This window comes from Silurus aristotelis (assembly GCF_946808225.1).
Source record: "Silurus aristotelis genome assembly, chromosome: 8".
In the NCBI taxonomy this organism is placed as follows: domain Eukaryota; kingdom Metazoa; phylum Chordata; class Actinopteri; order Siluriformes; family Siluridae; genus Silurus; species Silurus aristotelis.
This window is the reverse complement of record NC_139581.1, coordinates 19,499,115-19,522,477: the sequence shown is the minus strand read 5'-3', so window position 1 is coordinate 19,522,477 and position 23,363 is coordinate 19,499,115. Positions and strand designations below refer to the sequence as shown.

Sequence of the window (23,363 nt, the reverse complement as noted above, 5' to 3'; positions counted from 1 at the left end):
GTAAATGTTTCCTAAAATAAAAAATACACTGAAAAAGTTAACATACTTGACAAATGCTCTTAAACACAGCAATGACGTTAAAATTCTTTGCAAAATACAGTGTCGATGTCCACCACTCCAATTACAGGCCGCGGCCCGGGTTCGATCCCCGGTCAGGGAACCTACCCCAGCCACTCTTAGTGCCGGTCCCAAGCCCGGATAAATGGGGAGGGTTGCGTTAGAAAAGGGCATCCAGCGTAAAAACATGTGCCAAATCAAACATGCGGATGGTCCGCTGTGGCGACCCCTAAAGGGAGAAGCTGAAAGAAAGGTGCTACATTGTTTATTGCTGATGTTATGGGCAGCCATGTTGTTTGAATGCCACTTGATGAGCTTATAGTTAAGGCCACAATCATGAGTTACAGAGCAGACATTCCACAATAAACTTTCTTTGGAAATGATCATTTAGGCCCTATAGATGATTACATCAATAGTTAGAGTAAAAGTAAAAAAAGACGCAGTGGCTGGTGTCTTAGGAAGAAGGTAATTCATGTTATGTCTCAAGCTTCTCACCCCCTTTGTGAATTGATTATCTATTTCAACATGGTAAGAGTAAGATTTTGTGCTGTAAGCTATATTAGTTACATTCTTTTTTTCAGCAGTGCTTTGTTCAGCAAAAAAATTAGCAATGTTGTACTTAAAATCATATTCGTATCATCAAATCAATATTCACTGCTACTGTTGCAAAAAAAAAAAGAGCCCCCATTTTTTTAAGCACCGCCAGCAAATATACAGTGCTGTCAGATATAAAAAAGAAAAAAGGTCTTTTATAACGTTATTACACTGTCGCCTTTTCTCTGTGAAACTGAAGCTCCTAAAGCGCTTATGATTTCCTGCTTATTATGGAACAGAAACACAGAATAGGGACAGGACATGTTTGCACATGTCCCACTTAAAATATTGACATAATTATACTGTGCTTTAAACTCACAATTTGCCTACACCAAACATTCATAGCTTACTTATCTACTGCATGCAAAATAATGGCATTAAAACAGAACAGCATGCAGCTGTTAGGACTTTGGACTGTGCTACTTTTCCTCCTTAGGAAAGTTATTTTATCCCGCTGGAAAAATGTGTTAATTCTGGAAATATCATTAAATGCACAATTGCATACTTTTGTTGTGCCATGTGCAAGTATTTACCCTCCTCTTGAACTTTTTTCCATATTTATAGTTTCGTCCTAAAAATTGACTTGTGAATAGGTTGAGAGGATTGCACTGCAACAGGGCCGAATACAATCATGCAATCTCTTTTGTTTTTTTATGCAAAGATAATTTTGCATACTTTTATATATGGGTATTGATTTTCCACTTCCAAACTGATTTTATCTGCATTAAAACCTGTGGTAACTTAGTGGTTTCGGCATTGGACTTTGGATTGAAAGATTGGGAGTTCAAATCTCAGCCACACCAAGTTGCCCCTCCTGGGCCCCTGAGCAAAGCTGTTTAACCCATAGCTGTTTAGTTGTATGATTGAGATAAATGTAAGTTGATCTGGATAAGGGTGTCTGCAAAACCTCATTGATGTACATGTTTGATAATTTGTTAAGGACATGTGACTTATAATACATGGCCGTATTTTATCTAGCCTTCAGCTGTAGCTCAAATAAAGTTGATGTTATCCTAAAAATAATTACAAAGCGACACAGAGTAAGATACACATAAGCAGCAATCTTGTACAATCTTTAGAAACATCTATGGAATGAGTTAAAGGCCTCACTGAAAGTGTCACAACCAAGGAAAATTTACTGCAAGCCAAATCGTATGCAGTATGAAAAACTATGTAAAATGACTTAACAAATATGAGATATATAACAATCGAATGGTAAAAGAATAGAGCATGAATAGTTCATGTGATCGCGCTTAGCAACTGCAGCAAAGAGACAATTCTGGCACACAGATTGTGTCAGGAGGCCACTTTTTTTTAGTTCCACCACAGACCAATAACTTGGCTCTTTTATGGCCATGGAAGTGTTTTAGTGGTTTAAACACTCTGCTGCTATATAAGAAAGACAGCTCGAGGCTGTAGGTCTAACACTGGTGTGTGTATGTATGTGGATGTGTGGGAGTGTGTGTGGGCATTTTTATATTTTAATAAGCAGCCAGCAGCCCCACACGGATAGGAATATTTGACAGTTTTTTTTTCTCCATGTGGCTCGACCCCATGAGGCAAATTTTTTTTTTTACAACTATTTACAAGCTAAAAAACCAATGTTGTTTTTTTCCCCTGTTCTTTACTTTTATATATTTTTATCTTCTCTGTGTGTGTGTTTGTGTGTGTGTGTGTGTGTGTGTGTGTGTGTGTGTGTGTGTGTGTGTGTGTGTGTGTGTGTGTGTGTGTGTGTGTTTGCCTAATGTCTGTATTAGTTTAGTCCCTAGTTAATCATAAACATAATGTACGCAATGTGTCAAAACACTGACAGGAAAGAATACACACTCTGGTGTACTATGGACATTGAGGACCATGCAGTTTGTGTAATATTTAACATCCCTTCACTTGCTCATTTGAAATGGAAAACAGACAGAGAAGTGGGGGAAAAAAAGGAATAGTCACATGTTAAAAAAAGACCTAGGTGATTCTTTTTTTACTGCAATTTCAGTTGTATGTTTTTTGGCTTTAACAAACCACAAAAGGAAAACTGACCCTTTCCTCACCTGCATTGACCAGAGAACTGGGCAACATGATACTGCTTGATAACATTCATCAAGAGCCGTTGTGTTTACCCTCTCCTCTCTTCTCCTCTCCTCTCCTCTCCTCTCCTTTTTATAACAATCCTTCTACATACACACTCCCACTTTCGAGCCGTCTTCTCAGTGGTGGTCTATCCTACCTGGGCCACCCATTAAGAAGCTCAGCACCTGGAAAGCGGAGCATTTGAGAACAATGATTGAGTCGCGTCTTCTCATTCTGAAGCAATTCGCTATTTTTAATATGTCACTTTGATCACCGCAAACATTTCCAGATGTTGCGATTCATGTGTGCCACTTCCTCCTTTTTCAGTGTTGTCAGATGCTCCCTTAGGGATGTAATAAAAAATAAAGCAGGGGAGACAATTTAATTACCAGTGTTGGCAGACACCATGAATAGGCTACACCACATTCACTCGATAATTTACAGCCTAAAATTTTTTCCAAACATTTCCACAACCACCATTTTTTTTATTCATATATGATATAGGTGAATAAATTTCGGGAGAAGCCGAAATAACGTTTTATTAATTGATAATTATTTAAAGAATCAATTGGTTGTTTTTTACATTTGGAAAATTTTATTAAATTTTGAATAACAGCATGGCTCAGATCGTGGTGACTTTTTCACCAACGGAAATCTTTAGGATAGAGGGCAGAGTGAAGTCTGGGGGAAAAAAAGGTAGTGAGGGAGTGACCATTTATAGCTGCCATAACGTAAATGACAACAGAAAACTTGTCTTGCAGATGTTCCTCAACATAAAATGTAACTAAGAACTATAAAAAGCAAGCAGCATTGTTCATTAGTAAAATAATTAATTAGTAATAACACTTGCTAGTGTGATTGACAGGGGAGAGAGCATGCGATACCTCGCACACAGAGAGCACAGACGTTTAATTTAATAAAATATATTTAGCACCATTTGGATCTTATTTTCTTTTCAGTAGCAATGGGATGGGATTTAATCTAACGCATCATGTTGTAGGATTCCGGAGATCTTATGCTGAAATAACTTTACAGAACATGTCCAAATAAAAACTGAAAGTGCTGGAACAAGTTCTTCATAAAAGATTAAACAATATATATAATTAGTACATTAAATCTCACTTTGTATGCAGCTGTAACTTTTTTTGCTACAACGGTTAGAGTTGTATACAAAGAGCACATTATTTTAATACTGTGAGTAAATTGAAAGAAACTACTACTTTGCAATTACCATGTACAATTTTGCACTCGTGTCCACGGTGAACAGTTTTCAATCCCAACAATGGATAAACTATAATAAATAGACATTGTGTCTTATTCATATGAGGATAGGTCCCTTTTTTTGAGTCTGATTCCTCTTAAGGTTTCGTCCTCATATCATCTCATAAGGACTCATTTATGGATTTAATATGTATATTGCTAATGTATTTATCTCTTTAAAGTTGCTTTGGGCAAGGTTAAGTATGGAATCAGTGAGGATGGTTGAGGAATCGGTAAGGATGAGTGAGGAATCAGTGAGGATGGTTGAGGAATCGGTGAGGATGAGTGAGGAATCGGTGAGGATGAGTGAGGAATCGGTGAGGATGAGTGAGGAATCGGTAAGGTTGAGTGAGGAATCAGTGAGGATGAGTGAGGAATCGGTGAGGATGAGTGAGAAATCGGTGAGGATGAGTGAGGAATCGGTGAGGATGAGTGAGGAATCGGTAAGGTTGAGTGAGGAATCAGTGAGGATGAGTGAGGAATCAGTGAGGATGAGTGAGGAATCGGTAAGGTTGAGTGAGGAATCAGTGAGGATGAGTGAGGAATCGGTGAGGATGAGTGAGGAATCGGTGAGGATGAGTGAGGAATCGGTGAGGATGAGTGAGGAATCGGTGAGGATGAGTGAGGAATCGGTAAGGTTGAGTGAGGAATCAGTGAGGATGAGTGAGGAATCAGTGAGGATGGTTGAGGAATCGGTGAGGATGAGTGAGGAATCTGTGAGGATGAGTGAGGAATCGGTGAGGATGGTTAAGGAATCGGTGAGGATGAGTGAGGAATCAGTAAGGAAAAGTGAGGAATCATTTCATTTTAATTTCATTTCATTTATTTGACAGGGACAATGCAACATACATAGTGTCAAAGCAAGCTTGTCACTGAAATGCTACATAAAAAGTTTATAGCAAATGCTAATTGTCAACTCCCAGTAAGGTTAAGTAAAGAATGGGTGAGGATGAGTGAGGAATCAGTGAGGATGAGTAAGGAATCAGTGAGGTTGAGTGAGGAATCAGTGAGGATTAGTGAGGAATCGGTGAGGATGAGTGAGGATTCAGTGAGGTTAAGTGAGGAATCGGTAAGGATGAGTGAGGAATCGGTGAGGATGAGTGAGGAATCAGTGAGGATGAGTAAGGAATCAGTGAGGTTGAGTGAGGAATCAGTGAGGATGAGTGAGGAATCAGTGAGGATGAGTGAGGAATCAGTGAGGATGAGTAAGGAATCAGTGAGGTTGAGTGAGGAATCAGTGAGGATGAGTGAGGAATCAGTGAGGATGAGTGAGGAATCGGTGAGGATGAGTGAGGAATCAGTGAGGATGATTGAGGAATTACTAAGTATGAGTGAGGAATCGGTGAGGATAAGAGAGGAATCTGTGATGATGGTTAAGGAATCGGTGAGGATGAGTGAAGAATCGGTGAGGATAAGAGAGGAATCGGTGAGGATGGTTGAGGAATCGGTGAGGATGGTTGAGGAATCGGTGAGGATGAGTGAGGAATCGGTGAGGATGGTTGAGGAATCGGTGAGGATGAGTGAGGAATCGGTAAAGATGAGTGAGGAATCAGTGAGGATGAGTGAGGAATCGGTGAGGATGAGTGAGGAATCGGTGAGGATGAGTGAGGAATCTGTGAGGATGAGTGAGGAATCGGTGAGGATGAGTGAGGAATCTGTGAGGATGAGTGAGGAATCGGTAAAGATGAGTGAGGAATCAGTGAGGATGAGTGAGGAATCGGTGAGGATGAGTGAGGAATCTGTGAGGATGAGTGAGGAATCTGTGAGGAATCAGTGAGAATGAGTGAGGAATCTGTGAGGATGAGTGAGGAATCAGTGAGGATGAGTAAGGAATCGGTGAGGATAAGAGAGGAATCTGTGAGGATGAGTGAGGAATCAGTGAGGATGAGTAAGGAATCGGTGAGGATAAGAGAGGAATCAGTGAGGATGAGTGAGGAATCAGTGAGGATGGTTGAGGATTAGGGCACTGTGCCTTTAAGAGATCGCGGCTCTGAAACTTTTGGAGGCCGCTGGAGTGCGGAGTTGCACTTCGGCTTGCTGGAGGAAGTGACGGCTTCTTGGAAGGCGCTTTAAAGTTAAAAGCAGCGAGGAGGAGGAAAAGGAGGCAGAACCAGAAGCTCCATGTGAAGTGAGTGTGAAGCGCAGTCATTCAGTCATTGTGTGTGTGTGCGGGCAAAGCAGCGCGTGTGCTTATCCCAACTCACTGAGTCAAACTCCGAGATTGTTTTCTTCAACTCTCTTGAGACACTGGGTTCGCATGGCGGCCGGATGGTTTCTGTTATAAATCTGACACTCCGCCTGCGGGAACATGGACGAGGAGCTTTAAACCCCTGCTGGTTTGTGTATATGGGGGAATTCGGTGGCATGAGGCGAATCGGTTCACCGCCGATTCCTTCGGAGTCGGGTTTGGGGTTTGCGTCTGTGCGCTTTGGGTTTTGAGTACGCAATTTTCTCGCCCCTCTTTTTTTGGGGGATGATGTCGGCTCGGTTCGTGTCTTCGGGATCAATCAGGGTCATCTTTTTCCTCTGGGCTTCAGTGCTGAGTTTGGGATTGAGCTCCGAGCTGAAAGTCAAGGTTCGACTCCCTGATGGCCGAATCACCGAGGAGCTGCTGGAGGCGGACAGTGAGAGAGACTCCATCACACTGGAGTACAGACAGACTGATGGCACTCTTATTACCTTCGTGGCAGACTTTAAACAGGTGAGATTGGACACACACACACACACACACACACAGACACACAGTACTTTCCTCACTATTTATGTTGTTGAATTCCTCCATTCCAGAGAAAATGATGGTTCTGTGTTTACTGTTCAGAAGGTTATGGGTTCAATGCCCAGCACTGCCAAGCTGCCAATCTTGGGACATTGTATCATGTTCACTGTGCTGCGATGTATATTTATTTTTTTGTATATTATGTGTTTATAGAAATTAGATTAGTGGAAGATGCGTGTTTGGCACAATGTAAATGATATCCATATCGTAAAATAATGTATATATGTACATCAATGTTTACAATATGAAGTGGTATGTATATACAGGTGAAATAAAGAGATGTAAAAGATAAACTAAGATATCCTACGAATTTTAACATGATACTGGACGACCCGATTCTAACCGTCTATAACAAGACATGATGGTCAGAACAATGAATTGAATACGAGTGTAAATTGTATGCGAATTCTGGAAAGTCGAAAGCTAAACTGTAGAGGTGTTTATAGCACAAGTACATTTGCTTTAAATATTTAATTATTTTTTTAAAAAGTGTTTTGGGACGCTTTTGAAAACAATATATTACAAAAGGTCTTCTATGGAAAGGAAAGCATCTGTGATCGGGTTTATGGGTTTCTTTCTGAGAGAGTAGAGACTTTGCTCCTGTAAAACAAAATACCACTGTCTATCATGTACACCATGATGTATTTTATGAAAGTTGCACAATCATACCACAGCTTGAGGGTCTTTGGTTTACTGTCTATTGAATCTTTAGGTGTGGGTTTCCTCTGGGTTGCCTGGTTTCCTCCCACACCATGGAAAGGTGCCATTTGGTGGATTGGCTAAACTGAAGGTGTGAGTGTGTGTGTGTGTGTGTGTGTGTGTTTGTGTGTCTTTGAAGGGATGTCGCATTCTGGTGTATCCCCATCAACAGATCTGCAGAGCTCTGATTAATGCATGGAATTAGCCTGATCGTTCCTTTAACTAGAAAACAAAAGTAGTCCCATAGCTACCACTCCAGTTGTCCATTGATGACTGCAAGTCTGCTTATTCCACATCCCACACTTTTTCCACCATGTGGCCAGGATATGAGGTGTATTTTATAAAAGAATCTGCGAATCGAATTATTTTGGGAATTTGCAGACACCATCATACGAATGTGTACTTGTAACCACTTAACCATTGATCTTGTGGTAATCAGATATCCATGTTTCCAACTTCAGCCAAAGCTATTGCTCACCAGATCACTTCTAAAGATGTATCTCCTTCCTGCTGACTTTGGTTTCTCTCCACCTCTGCACTGGCGGTAAGAGCAACCTTTTAGAAACGCTCAGATTCCTGACCCGAGGTCAATCTCATGCTGGACCAAATTGTAATTTACGGTTGGTGAGCACTGCTCGTCTTATCAATTGTCCATTTATTACTTAAAAAAAGAAAAAGAAAAAAAAGATCTGTATTCAATTACCCTTTTGGATGCTGATGGGATGTTCATAAATGTGATGAATTTACGAATTTTAACCATTTAAAAGTTTAGAGCAGTTTATCTCCTACAGTAGAAATACTTTCCTCAGCCTCTCTTTTTTCTTTTTTTTTTTTTTTTATCAGTTCCACACAGAGACCCGTCTCCTTCACCCCCCACATGTGTTTCTCATCTATGTCATCTGCAAGGATTTATGGAAACTTGAATTAACTCTGACTTGCAGCTGCCTTCTTGGATTTACTGGTGCACTGGTTAGCGAGTAATTTTACGGCAATGCCAAAAGATAGGCTTTCATACAGCCAGACAATGCTGCGTGTCAAGTAGCTGTGCAGACACCAGGTCTCCAGGCATGGCTGGGGCTGCCGAATGATCTTTCATGCACTTTAGTTTGAACCGATCACAGTTTGAATACTTTTTTTATCCCCAATTCTGGTTATACCACAATGACACTTACCTCATCAGTCTGTATCTGGAGGTTTTGTTTTCAACGTTATTTCAACTGTGCTGGTTAAAGCGGTGAAAGTGTTTGCCAATATTACATCACTTTAGTACTTTGCCCAGTGGAATAAAGTTGTAAGGTTATTTTTAAACGCTTATTTATTAACCGTTGAATAACCATTGTATATATATTTTTTTTTTTTCTTTTTTTTTTTTTTTTTTTTTTTTTTTTTTGGTCTATCCAAGTTTTCTTCAGCGACTTTAAGAGGAGTGGGAAACATTAGACTTTGCAGCAACAGGAATTGCGATTTATCTTCTTGGCAAATACGTTTGGCCAGGAATCAAACAGGACATGGATACATGCAACAAACCGGAGTCCTGTGTATATTTATTAGGCCCTTGAACTTTTGTGTGGTATGGGCTGGGTTAGAAATTCAGCCTTTCTTTTCTCTTGTGCTAAACAGGACTTGGAATAGATCATATTAAATCTGAAGGGTGCACAGTATTTTGGATATTTATAGTCTTAATGTAAATAATATATAAATAATAAATGTAAACATTTCACTGCATGGCATACATACTGCATGTAGTATTGAAACTTAAAATTCGAATGTGAATAGAAGTTTTTTTTAAATGGAATTCAATCAACATGAGTATAAGCACAGACGTGCAAAGCATAAAACGTAACTGGCTGCTGTATAGATTCTTTTGCAAGATTATTAGTACATTCTTTTCTTATGACCGTGAATCCTCAAATTATATGTATTCCAACGAGTCGGTAATAATTGCAGTTTTTCATTTAGTAGCAAAAATAGTTTTCTCTTCTTTTCTTTTTTTTCCCCCCACTCTTGTTAATAAGCCAAAAATAAATAAATAAATAAATAAAAAGCAGCTTCCTATCTCGCTAAGAACCCAGAAAGCACAACCACCTTCATTCTGAACACTCTCTAATGGCACTTTCTTTTTTTTCTTCTCATTGTTTTGTACAGCAGAAACAGAGCTGTTCAGAAAAGCTGTAAAGAACAGACCCCCCCCCCCCCCTTAGAAAAAAAACAACAATGTTTTTGTGTTGTAGTGTGGAATAAAATAACGAAGGTATTAAAAAACTATTATATGTTATTAGTCGTGCGATGCAGTCATGTGACCTGTTCAAATCCAAACCAATGGTGCAGTAACCTACAGCAACGTCTCTTCGTCTGTCTGTTAAAAAATAAATTAATGTGTTTAAAGGCATGGAGAAGCTGATGCTGGATCTGCGATAATCACAAATGTTGAGCTCAGTAGCTCCTAGTTTTATAACCATAAAGACTGTATAAGACTGCAGAAAGATCATTACTTATAATCTTATACTCCAGTGCTCATGTTAGTTCTCTCTCTCCAGTGTTCTGTACTGTTGAAAGATTTATGATTAAACTCTTGATGTCACCCAAATGAGGATGGGTTCCCCTTTTAAATCTGGTTCCTCTTAAGGTTTCTTCCTCATAACATCTAAGGGAGTTTTTCCCTGCCACAGTCACCATGACTTGCTCATCAGGGATAAATGCACACCATTCACCTTAACTGTTGATTTCTGTAAAGCTGCTTTGAGACAATGCCTGTTGTGAAAAGCGCCATAGAAATAAACTTGACTTGACTTGACTTGATAGCTAGATAAATAGATAAATAAATAAATAAATAAGAGTACAGCACTTAAAAACAAAAATGCAGTTTTTAAATCTATTCACTATCCACTATAGAAGTCCCCTTTAATGACCTAATGATTAGAAATGGTATAAAAAATGGGTACATGCAGTACATTCTGACTAATCGGACTTGTTTTGTTAATATTCTGGGAGCTGGAATTCTGGAGCACATTATAACATTGCTAAACATATTACATTCATTCTTGGCAGTGATCACAATAAATAATAGGCGAAACATGACGCGGCTTAAGCTGGTTTTGCACCGTTCAGTTCCGGTGTTCTTTTACGTTTACTACATGCCGACTGTACGAGATGATCCCGTAAAAGATTCTGTAACAGACCGTGCAACTAAATTTTTCATTTCAATTAAAATAAGAATTCTGTAGTTACTATGTTTTGCCCGAGTAATTCAGCACCGGTTTAACAGGAAAAAATAAAAATAGTTTCACATTGTCATGATTGTAAAGAAACTGGAAGTTTTAACTTTTGTTTCTTTTTTTGAGAAACCGCTCGTCATTTAAATCCAACATGCTTTAGGTTTTACTTTCGCTATTGCCGTGTTTGGACTTTCCGATGCAGTCATGATATTGGTTGATTTTATACAAGTGTCGGACACCTTTTATTAGCAGTTTTTGTATTTGCTAGAACGTAACGTAACAGGCTTTGTTTTTTTCTAGTTGTATACAAGTCAATTCTTTTATAGTTTTAATTTGACATTTTATTGACACCTGGCCATAAGATTCAGGGTTGGTTTTTGAACATCACATTCCACAGGGTAGCTCCTAGTTTGATGACCATAAAGACTGTAGAAGACTGTAGAAAGAACATTACTTATAATCTTATACTCCAGTGCTCATGTTATTTCTCACTCTCCAGCGTTCTGTATTGTTTAAAGATTTATGATCACACTCTTGATGTCACCCAAATGAGGATGGGTTCCCCTTTTGAGTCTGGTTCCTCTCAAGGTTTCTTCCTCATAACATCTAAGGGAGTTTTTCCCTGCCACAGTCACCAGGGCTGCTCATCAGGGACAAATTCACACCATTCACCTTGACTGTTGATTTCTGTAAAGCTGCTTTGAGACAATGTCTGTTGTGAAAAGCGCCATAGAAATAAACTTGACTTGACATTCGGTATCAGCGTTATAATAACCTCCAGGGAAGATGTTCCACTCTATTTTGGAGTGTGTTTTTGGAGATTTGTGGTCATTCAACCACAAGGGTGTAAGAAAAGTTTGGTACTGATGTAGGGTGAGGAAGTCTGAAGTGCAGTGAGCATTTTAAATCATCCCTATAGTGTTCACTCAGGTTGAGATCGGAGCTGACTACGTACACAGTGCCATTGTCATGCTGGAACGTTTGGGAATCCTAGTACAAGTGAAGGGGAAATAAAATGTATTTAAATACATTGTTTTCAATTGTGTGCCTCCAACTTTGTGGTAACAGTTTGGGGAAGAACCACAAAGGTCACGTGTCCTAATAAGTTATATTTTAACGTCACACAGTCATTCTGTGTCTGGTTGTGTGCGACCAATAAAAGTCGAATTGTACCTGCAAAATCAGGCTTTAACTATAATGTATATTCTATCTTGAAATGGTAAAACCCTAAAGCGTGATTCTAAATATAGGCTGTATTCTAATAAGAAGCACCGTAGTCATAATGATTATTTTAACCATTCTTGCACAAGCCCAGTCTATACCAGCTCGTACCGGTCCTGAGAAACTGGGCTCCACCAAAACAAGGCAGAGGTGTCTGGGGATACAGGGCAGTAATGTCACAGAGTCGCAAGAATGCGCTATAAAGATGCGAGTGTGAATGCTCACACTGGCATTGTCTTAAATCACTCTTTCATCTAGCCGTATCACGTTTCTAGGTTCCCTCCCTCTCTGCCCCAGGGCTGTTTAATATCTCGGATACCTTCAAAAGAGCGAGGTAGTTATGGAAAAAAGCCCACACACTAAGCTCTGATGAATGTGAATCGATTCATTTTACCGAACACCCACTGTTCAGAGTAGTAGTTCACCCTTCCACATCAGGGTATCCCTGAACTACTGGGCAGTGACCCATACCACCCTCTTCTTCCTTTCACTGAAGCTACAGGCTCTATCTCGCAGTAACCTCGGCCATGGTTCTGGAAACTTGACATCAATGCGAATCGAATCATTTTTCTTAAAAACGTCTCGTCATTTTCTTTTTATTTTGTTCCACGGCTGAGACCTTGTAATATAGTAAGGCGTTAACACACGCCTTTTGATTTACATGTTTTCTTTCTCAGTGCAAAGATAAAGCTGTCCGAGGAGCCAATCCATGGGAGCCAAGTAACAATTTCTTTTTTTTTTTTAGAAACAAGTGTTAAGATGGTTTACAAAGCCAGAGCTAAAACACCAGCATCGGGTCAAGTGCAAGTACTCCATAGTGCTCCAAGTAGTGCGCTATTGATAAAGCTGTCAGACATACACAAAAGCTCTCGATATTATCTTCGTCTCAACTCGAGCAGAGAACTATTATGTAACTTGAGCATGCAAATGCTCAATAAATCAATAAAAATTATTGTATTATTTTGTAAAACACAATAATTTTTTCATATTATACATTATGCACTATATGAAATGTATTTGGACACCTGACCATCCATGTGGGGTTTGTTTACAAACTGGTACCACAAACTTAGACCCATATATATTTCAGCATGACAATGCTCCTGTGCACAAAGTGTGCTCTACGGAGATATGGTTTACATGGGTTGGAGTGAAAGATCTCAAGCGACCTGTTATAGAGCTCTGACCTCAACTCTGCTGAACACCTTTGAGTACAAATCTTCACAAACACTCCAAAATCTAGTGGAACATCTTCCCAGAGGAGTGGAGGTTATTATAACAGCACATGGAGACTAAATGCAGATTGGGAAGTTCAAAAAGCACATATGAAGCTTATGGTCAGGTCAAGAGGTCAACAGAATGATATGGTTTTGCCGATTCATCGACATTGATAGTTTATTGGATCGACTATCGACAAAAATAAATACCAATAGTTTTTCTAGTTTTTGCCCCACTGTCATTTTGAGAGCGGCCTCTAGAGGCAAATTACTGACGCCACATGCTGTTTGTTTTTTTTTATGTGGTTTTATACGCGAGACTACGTGCTGCACGGAGAGCTCTAGATTCTATTTATTAATTACTATATTTATTTTGGAATACATTTATATTTATTTCATTTAGCACATTTTCATGATTCAGTACTGCTTTTATATTTTTAAGCTTATAATAAAATACTGTTTTACATGGAGTGTACATAGTATAGATTTTAAAAACTACTGGTTTATTAATCGGTTATCAGCAAGTACGATCTAATCTAGCAATCGGAATCGGTAAAATCTATCAATCGGTCGACCTCTTGTAAGGTGTCTGCAAAATTCTGCTCATATAACATTTCTAAAAGCATAAAACATCGTCTTCAGTTATAAGTTTTGATCGGAGGCCTTCAAACCTGTACATTTCTTTTTGTCACACAAACAAGCATACACAATACAGTCTTTAACTGCGTGTCAAAATAAGTTACATAAAGCAGAATTGACTTGAATACGTGTAAAACGTAGCAAATGGCTCATCCACTACCAGGGAATTGGCACCGTAACATATTAATATGGGCTGCCGGCATTATCCCACACTTGTTTAGAAACAGGAAATGCAAGAGGTGGAGTTACAGCTGCATTCATCAGAGTAAACCTCCCACCCCCAGCACAAGCATGTTTATTGCCTGAACTGTTTGTCTTCTCTGTCAGGATGCTGAATTCTCTCAGGCTGTGGTGTCACTTGCAGGAACATGCCATGAGTGATTTGCAGGGAGGGTTGTGTCTTTAGGTGTCTTCCACTTAGGCAATATGAAAAGCAACTTTTGTAATCATGAGTCACTCTGGTGTCAGTTCCAGAAATCTAACGTGACTTCACATGAAGTTGTGGCGAATGCGTGTAACGGAATAGGACAATGGATATCGCAACATTTCCAGTAAACCCTCGGATCGTTTATGTCAAATTGGCATTACTTTCATTTCCTCACCTTTCAGTCTGTTTTGCCTCGAACAGGCAAACGAACTGCTGGTTCAGTTTTCAGTTCAGTTTCATTTTTTAAAAAAATGATTTTGAAGAATTCAAAAAAAAAAAAACAAGACAAAAAAAAATTATTTTGATGTACAGCATATGACTTATTTTCCAAATGGATTTTAGTTTTGAGAGGATTTTAGACCTATTGGCTTTCACAACATTTTATTTGATGTTTGTTTTAATGCGACATGCTCTACATGGTTTATACGTAGATTTATCTGTAGCGTAGAAATTCAACAGACTGACCGTAAATAGGAACGAGGATCACGGTATAGTAATCGTAGAACTGTATAGTAATTCATGATGAAGTATTCTTTATTCTCAAAATAATCAAAAATATGTCGAATGTGTAAGCAGTAACAACATTTAGCAAAACTAAGAAAAATCATATAGTCATCAAGTCCTCAACCTGCAGGTTGCGACCCAGTACCAGGCTGAGGAAGGGTTGCTACTGGGTTTCAGAAATGTTCTGGGGGAAAAGGGTACGGGTGGATCTGTGGTTAAAATGTTAGACTTCTAATCAGAATGTCATGAGTTCAAATCCAAGCATTTTCATTCCACTGCATCGCCACTTAAATCACATGCTCATTGCAGTCTGACCGCAGACTTTGCCAGACCTCGGAGAAGTCGGTTTCCTTTTCCCCCGAGCGTGATCGCTGCACTCCCAGCTGCCTAAACAAACCAGGAGAGTCTGATTCAGACTGAAAGTTCTCTGCAGTCTTGTAACCAGTTTGGTGAAGAATAATTTTTCCCATCCATTGTGTTGAACTGCATGGCGCTTTCCCCAGAGGAGACCTCATCGGCTCCATTCACCATACGCTGATATCTTTATTCAGGCTGGAGCCAAGCCTTGTTGGCCTTTTGAGCGCCACAGATAATGAAAGAGTCCTGATCCCAGAGAGCTAAGCGCGTCGACTCCCCGCGACCCAGCACTCGGAAACACTCTGCATTCCAGCAGTGACAGTGATTGAGTATGTTGTATTTAGGTTGGAGCTGTCATTCACGATACCATGTTGTCAATCCTGATTTAAGACTGCATCGGACCACCAGCAAATATACTTAGATGTGCTTAGATTGCTTCATTATTACTCTGAGTGTTTAAATAATAAGACAATCTGCTTCTAGCAAACTCCAACTTCCTGGTCTGTTTTTTTATTTTTGGTACTGCATTTCTCTAAAGGGCTTTCTGTAGAACTGCTTTACAGCAGGACGACTGCAGTTTTCCTGAAGTTCTCATATGTATACCTCCTCCAAGCTCTAGCATCAACCCCCTCTTTCTCTTGTGCAACAGTTTGGCATGATAAGCAGTGTTGAAATATTGATCTGAGTGCATGATATTATGAAACCCCTTTCATGAACTTGATTTATTATTGAGCACGTGTGTGTGTGTGTGTGTGTGTGTGTGTGTGTGTGTGTGTGTGCGGAAACTACGAGTGTTTTTTTTATTTTTTTTTTTTTATTTCCCCCCTCGAGACGGGGGATGGTGGAAGTTAATTACCCGTACCACACCATGCTGTGCCACAGGCTACCGTGCTCATTAGGTCCCGCTCGGTCACGCGTGTTTGCGGCTGTATGGAGGAGGAAAGGCTTCAGCAAAGCAGAACAGTCCACGTTCCATTGAGCACAAACAGGCAGTCGGCCGAACGCAAACACTCCTCTGCTCGCCACACAAGCGGAGGACAAAGATCACATGGCACAAAATGTGGATGCTTTGGAGTGTCCTTTTCGGATATCGCTTGTTGAATGTGACCTCGGCGAAGTGCCTCATTCTGTTCATGCTTCCTCTTGTGGTTTGCCTATAGTGGAACTTTTTTTCCTTCCTTTTTTTTTATCTCAGTCCTGGGAAGTTTGTCTATTGCACAACGTCGTGAGGACTGCAAAGTCGTAGCAGGCCGGCGATAACGGGCAAAACGCAGATTGAGAAACCGAGATTTGCATTCGTTTGTGTTTTGCTGTGAAGAGGGCTTATGCTTTAACATGTTTCCTCCAAAGCAGAGTGGTCCAGGTGTGAGGGCCTTTGCATTCTTGGTGTAATTAACCTCAACTCAAGCATTTCACGCCAGCTTGGCTTCCTCCCTCTTCACATGCTATTGTGAGGAATCGCTAGTCGCTTTTTTGTTTTGTTTTCCAAGGAGTGTTTAAAGGCCGCTTTGCACCTGTGCCTTTTCACCAGGAAGCTTAGTCTGCCAGTGCAAATACCTCTGCAGTAGCCCGAATGACTCATAATCCCCCCCGTGCTCCTGCGAGAGAAATGTCACACAATGCAATTTTTCTTAATTTCTCTTCACAAGCATTAAACCACCCTAACCTTAAACATTTGAATCTTGACAGCTTTCTGCTCGCCTTGCAGTTTGTTTGCTTTAGCCTTTGTCGCCATGCCACGGTTAAATCTCAAACCTTCTTCTTAGCGCTTATATGCCTTCAAACGCCTCAACTTTTTGTATCCTGGGAGCCAGAAAAAAAGCTCAAGCTTTGATGAGCTAAATGTTAAGACAAAAGTCAGAAATCTGGTCCAACCTGCTTGTGATATATTCCCCCCTCCCACGCCACCATGCACAGTTCAGCCTTGTAGCTCACCGCGTAAAGAATCTTTCAGCAGGCGCTTTTGGGGTGTCAGGTGAGCGGACTTCAGGGAACAGGCCTGCACTGTGAGGGGCCTGGAAAACAGGAAGTGCAACAAGCTCTCCTGGGATGTTCTAGAGAAAGCTGCATTATATGTGATAAGGAGCGACTTTGTGTCCGAACGAGTGGAAAATCCACACGTGCGTGAATACCAGTGTACCAAGAAAGTGATCTGGGTTCATTGGTTCCCTGTAATGTGTTGTACATGTGTTTGAGGGAAAGCTCGGGTTGGTTCAGCAGCCTTTTTTTTTCTTTTTTCTTTTTGTTCAAAGCGAGTCTAACAAAAGCACTTAATTTGACTTCCCAGTCTATTGTCTGGCAGGTTTTGTCGTTTAATACAAGAACAAAGTCTTCAAACAGTATTATATAACTTCTTAATTTGGAACTGATATTTAGCACAATAACTGCCTAAGTGGTGGGAACAATGGAAACCCTGGGACCAGAATAAAATGAAATGCCATAAAGAAACCTTCAAAGTGCCTCACTGTTTCTTTAATTAAACTACGGAGTTTAATTACAGTATACTGTATATCATGTGGGGAAAGTTTCCATTTACAGTTCGAAAGTTATCTAGCAAATTACAGCACCAATCCAATTCATCAGACATGTAATAAAAGAGGTATTAATAATAAAAAAAATCTCATCTGTCGAATACACAAGAGCAAATACCAAAATATTCAGGGTGTATTCAACCTTGTACTAATGACCCGCAGTGTTGCTTTTTGAAACGACTCAGCTTTTTTTTTTTATATTTACATTTATGGCATTTGACAGAACCAACGTGACTTAGGAAATGTCTTTTTTATACAACTGAGCAGTTATGGGTCAAAAGCCTCTCTCAAGGGCCCAGGAGTGGCAGCGTGGTGATGTTGGGATTTGAACCTGTGACCTTTCATTCATAAGATCAACGTCTTAACAGCGAGCTACTGCTAAGTACTTCCACTTGTTACAAATTGGTGATAGTACAAATTCCAGTGGTTAGACTTTTTGGCACTCTTCTTTCTGCATCCCGGGGTGAATTTTCCCCGACCAGAGATTGAACCCCAGTCTGTGGTTACGCAAGACTTTTTGATTTGCAGAGGTTGCGTTGGATAGGGCATCTGGTTAAAATAAAAAAAAATAAAAAATAAAAACCCTGTGCCAAATCATAGGCATGGCAGCTAATAATGACTGCTTCTGAAGCTGAAGAGAAATTAATTCCTGGCCAAGATCATGGTATTTGTCTGGATCTGGATGTACCACAAGTGTGCTATTAGAATCTATTAATCGTAGGCAAAAATGAATCTTAAACGAATTATTTTGTGTGTATAACAGCTTATTTACTGTGACAGTAAATGGCAACCACTTCATCTAAACTAAAGCTGATGATAAATCCATTTTCATTTTGGGATGAAAATCCCAGAAAATTTGTGGGAGGTGATAGCTTGGAGGTTAAGACTCTTTGGATCTCTATGGATTCAATGGTCATGAGTTCAAATCCCAGCTAAATCTCAAGCTGCCATTTCTGGGCTCTTAACCCCAAAGCTGCTGTTATCTCTGTATGCTGTAAATGTAAAATGTTTGGCACATGTTAAAGGAACATATAGTCTCTGTTAGTGTCTCATGAATAGTGGTTGTATTCCTGGGTGGGTCTTGTGCCAAAATTTATTTTTTTTTCCACTCGGTTATCTCATGCGAGTACTGTGGACTTTGCTTTGTAACTACCGCAGTCTTGAAAACTACGACGCTAATAACAGGCGTCCTTGCAGCACTCTCTGTGACTTTATATTATACTGCTGTAGATTTATGATCTCACTATTACCCATTCTGGACTGTGTCTGGTTTCAATCTGGGTTTCCTCCTTGTGACGTCTTGGGAATTAATTTATTACCGCTGTAATCTTTTGATTGTAAACTGAGCTCGAAAAAGATCGCAATCTGCATCCGGATTTCTTTAAAGCTGCCTCTATTGTAAAAAGCACTACAAATAAAATTGTATTGAATGTAAATGAATGGAAGCTTTATACTATTGTGGTGTGGATTATATTCCCATAATTACACATCCTGTCGCGTTTTAACCCTTGCATTGTATACGTCACATTCCGGTTTCTAATAAGACTTTGTACACATTGTATAGAGCGGCTCATGAGCCTTGTGGACCTGCTTATATTTAATGGATTTCTATGGGAGCTTCTGTGTTTTGTGACAAAATGCAATTTTACAGATTGGAATCCACAGTTTGTGGACTGTTAACTGTTAGACTAATAACCTTCACACTTCTGAAAAGGCTTTGAAGATTTTTTTATTTCCATTAGACTTTAGAGCGTGGCTTTGGAGAGTTGTACTTGTAAGTGAGGATTCCAGGGAAGACCAGTTATAATGCTAGAGCATACAAGGACATCATGTTGCAGCTTAGTAAAATACTGTAGAAAGAACATTACTTATAATCTCACATTCCAGTGCTCATGTTAGTTCTCACTCTCCAGTGTTCTGTATTGTTTTAAAGACTATAAACACACTCTTGATGTCACCCAAATGAGGATGGGTTTCCCTTTTGAGTCTGGTTCCTCTCAAGGTTTTTTCCTCATAACATCTAAGGGAGTTTTTCCTTGCCACAGTTGCCATGGCTACTCATCAGGGACATACACACATCGTTCTCCTTGACTCTTAAAATTCTGTAAAGCTGCTTTGAGACTATGTCTGTTAAAAAGCGCTATAGAAATAAACTTGAATTATTGGAATCAGTTGGTAGAACTTTATATGGTATAAAGGTCTGGTGTCCAGATGCAGTGTCTTTATTATTATACAATGTTCTTGGAAGCAGCGTTTTGGAAGAACCAAACTCACGTGACTCGTGCTAGTCTGTTTAAATGGTCAAGAAGTAAAGCATTACGCCAAATCCAAGACGTTCTCGCAGGTCCAGATAGCATCGTCTTACTGATTGCTCACACAATGGTCATGCTGGTGACCAGGTTTGCTCATGCAAGCTGTTTTTCAGTCCCAGACCTTGTGGGTAATCATGGTTTAGTAAAGTTCTGGCTCACTAAAGTGATGTGAATGAGCAGAAACTGTGTTGGCTCAGGGTCACCGTGGCTTTTCAGTGGTGTGTGTGTGTGTCTGGAATGGGTTTCGAGTGACGTGCTGGACATTTTATATTCAAACAAACGCCTTTGTAAGTAGCCCAATGAGTAGTGAAACTTTAGTTTGAAATGATTGGCACCCTCTAGGGGTGTAAGTTACAAGATTCGCCCAGGGCCAGATAAAAATACAAATCTCCCACTCATCTAACTTTGTGGGTCTGATTAGATAATTACCTGAATTTGTAGGTGTTCCTAATAAAGTGCCCAGTGAGTCTATTGATTGAATCGTTGCATTGATGGGAAATGTTTTTGCAATTTTTTAGCAGTTGTGGGGTCTGCACCAATTTCTATAAGTGAGCAATAACCTCAGGTGATGACAAAAAAAAACAAAACAGAAAATACAACAGATTTTAATATATAGTCCTTAAAAAGATGAGTCCGAAGCCAGAAAAAAAGTACACACTAACTTCTTATACTTCTTTGGATGTGTTTTTAGGTCTTCTTTGGATCAGCATAGGATTTGATGAATATAGTATTTGTAGTTACCGTATTTTTCGGACTATAAGCCGCTACTTTTTCCTACGTTTTGAACCATGCGGCTTAAACAACAAAGCGGCTTATTTATGAATTTTTCCGGGGTTTTTCCCGGTTTCACAAACTTCAAGCCAAAAAAACTGAACCCCATAACATTAGACCAATGAAATTTTCGAACGCAAACGAAAAAACGCTGTGTTCTGAGCTGCACGGCATCGGGAGAAAAAAGGTTTTTCTTAAACGCACGACGATGCCAAAAGATAAACTCCCGAGAGAAATAGTTGTGTAAGGAAGGAGGAAGACAGTAAACAATGACTTACTTGGTCGGCTACTGTTTATATACAAGCCGTTGTAACGCGTTGAGTCTGGGTGAAGGGAGAGCTCGCTAACTCCAGTTGCAAATGAAATCATATAAGCACAGACAGGTTTCCAAAACTCGTGCTTTTTCATTTTTCTTGGCAACAACGTTACGGGTTAGTCAAAGAAACTTAGAAATGAGCATCAGAAAATAATAAGGACATATTCCTCGGTCTTGCACACATGCAGTAATAGCGGAAAAATTCGGCGACAGGCTATTCCCAAAATACCGCTCTGCTCCGAAAGGAAGCGCAACATATTTCACCTGTTACACTGTGTAACAGACACTGTCTTTCTTTAAAGCTTGTGTTAAGTTCATTATTTTCAGTGTAGACAGTATAGACAGGTGCGGCTTATTTATGTTAAAAATATAAATCTTTGTCAAATTCAGTGGGTGCCTCTTATATATGGGTGCGCTTTATAGTCCGGAAATTACAGTATGTTATTTAGTAGTTATCTAATTTATTGTAGTTAGAACATCACAAGTATTGACTTGTGATGTACTAATTGAAGTCACTATTATCCAGAATAGTCAATACTGACAGCTGTGTGAAAATATGGAGCCGTGTGGTGAGACATGCCAAACTCTGCTGGTAGCTGGCACTCGACTGGCAGTGAGACAGAACGTTGGCGTATTTCAAACAAACACTAGCCGGGTGCTAGTGGAGGAACAGGCTCCTGATGTTTTTCCTAGCTTTCGGACATGACACTCAACCTGCAAAGTCAGAAAAAAAAATAAACCTGCTGTGGGCCAAGGTTTGTGCTTCGTCTCCTGATGTGTTCCTCTGTTTTGTTAAAGCTGACCTTTTACAAAGGTGGAGTCGAGGGTGTCTGGTGTTGCAGTATTTACTACACAGTGTGAGTGTGTGGGTGGGGGTGTGTGAGAGAGATTAGTTATTGTATGAGCGTCTCTTTACTTCTGTGTTTGTGAGTCAGTATAATAATTTGCTTTTTGTGTCAAGTGTTTGTATGAGTTGGAATGTTTAAGTCTGTGTTTGTGTAAGCCTCAATAAGTGTGTGTGTGTGTGTGTGTGTGTGTGTGTGTTGCTATGTGAAATTGTTTGTGAGAGTGTCTGGGTGTGTATTTGAGTTTGGCTTTTCTGTGATTCTTTGTGCTCTGCGAGTCCGTCTATGTAACTCTGTACATCTTTGTGTGTTTGTGTGTGATTCTGAATGTGAATATTTTATGTTTGTGGGATTGTCTGCTACTCTGTGAAGCTTTTTGCGCGTCTCTGTGTGCATGAATCTTGGTGCAATTTTTTCCCTGTGTTAGTCTGTGTGCATGAGTGTGTTTCAATCTTTGTGTGTCTGTGTTTGCATGTGAATCTGTGTACATTTCCTTGTGTGTGTGTGTGTGTGTGTGTGTGTGTGTGTGTGTGTGTGTGTGTGTGTGTGTGTGTGTGTGTGTGTGTGTGTGTGTGTGTGCATGCCATGCCAAAGAGAGAAGGAGACATAGACAAAGAGGCTGATCAAGTGAAAGAGACAGACAGAGAAAGGGACTGAGAGACAAATGAGATATGGTTGATGAGGACCATCAGGCTGCTGTGTTTATTCACAGGCTTTGACAACAGACCGAAAGAGTGACGGAAACACGAACAAGGCGTCCACGTTCAGATAACGGGAGGACATCGTCAGGCAGTGAAGATACAGCGTTTCACATAGCAACAATGATGAGGTCTCTGATACAAGCGTAATATAATAGTCTAGACTGATGTGATGTCAGCAGAGTAACAATGGGTCTGTGTTCTTGATCTGTGTTTTAGTCCACTATCAGGGCAATTAGTTGCTTTCTCAGTTTCTTCGTCAGGACCAGGGAGTCTTCTTCTTGCTTCTCCTGTGTTCCAATGATTGATCCTGTCATTTCAGACACGTCTCCATGAGTCGCGTCTAATGGCACCATGGTCAGTTCTTTCACCCACGATTGTGAAGAATCTGGACGTTTCAATCAGCGCTCAAAACACTGAGGGTTTCTTGGCTGCCTGTGTGTCTGGGCTATAGGGAGATATGCGCTGACTGCATGCAGAGGTGTTTTCTTATTGCGCTGACATTGAAACGTTCTGCGAGGAAAGTGGGAGATGATTAAGCTCCAGAGCAAACAAGCGTCAGCTGCTCTCTGTTAGTTTTGATTGTGCGGGAAGAACAAGGCTCTTGAAGCCACTCTCCTTCTGCTGGCTTTATGCTCCATGTCCTTGGTTTGTGTCTGTGTGGGTGTGGGTGTGGGTGTTGGGGGCAGGGCGGGGGGGGGGGGCAACAGTTGATGAATGAATGGACAGGTCTGAGCTCTCGCTCTTGTCTGTGGCTTCCCATCATTCCCTCACATGGAACTCTTTTATAGATACAGGATCCCTGCCAGGGTTCCGGTCGTGTTGCCAGTGGAAACCCTGTAATGTTCTGAAATATACAG

The 23,363-nt window shown here is 40.2% G+C and overlaps 1 protein-coding gene and 1 long non-coding RNA gene across 2 annotated transcripts in view; both read left to right on the top strand.

Moving 5' to 3' along the window:
• Positions 1 to 5,957: 5,957 nt before the first annotated feature.
• Positions 5,958 to 23,363, top strand: part of oafa (OAF homolog a) — a 28,029-nt gene continuing 10,623 nt past the window's right edge. Inside the window, exon 1 of the mRNA XM_083549465.1 lies at positions 5,958 to 6,676. Coding sequence (XP_083405591.1) covers positions 6,449 to 6,676 — 228 coding nt within the window. The 5' untranslated portion in view covers positions 5,958 to 6,448. The remainder of the gene's footprint in view (positions 6,677 to 23,363) is intronic.
• LOC310730455 lies at positions 14,936 to 22,004 on the top strand. Its single transcript, XR_014534842.1, has 3 exons — positions 14,936 to 19,835; positions 20,071 to 20,615; positions 21,398 to 22,004. It is a non-coding gene; the product is annotated as an uncharacterized lncRNA (long non-coding RNA).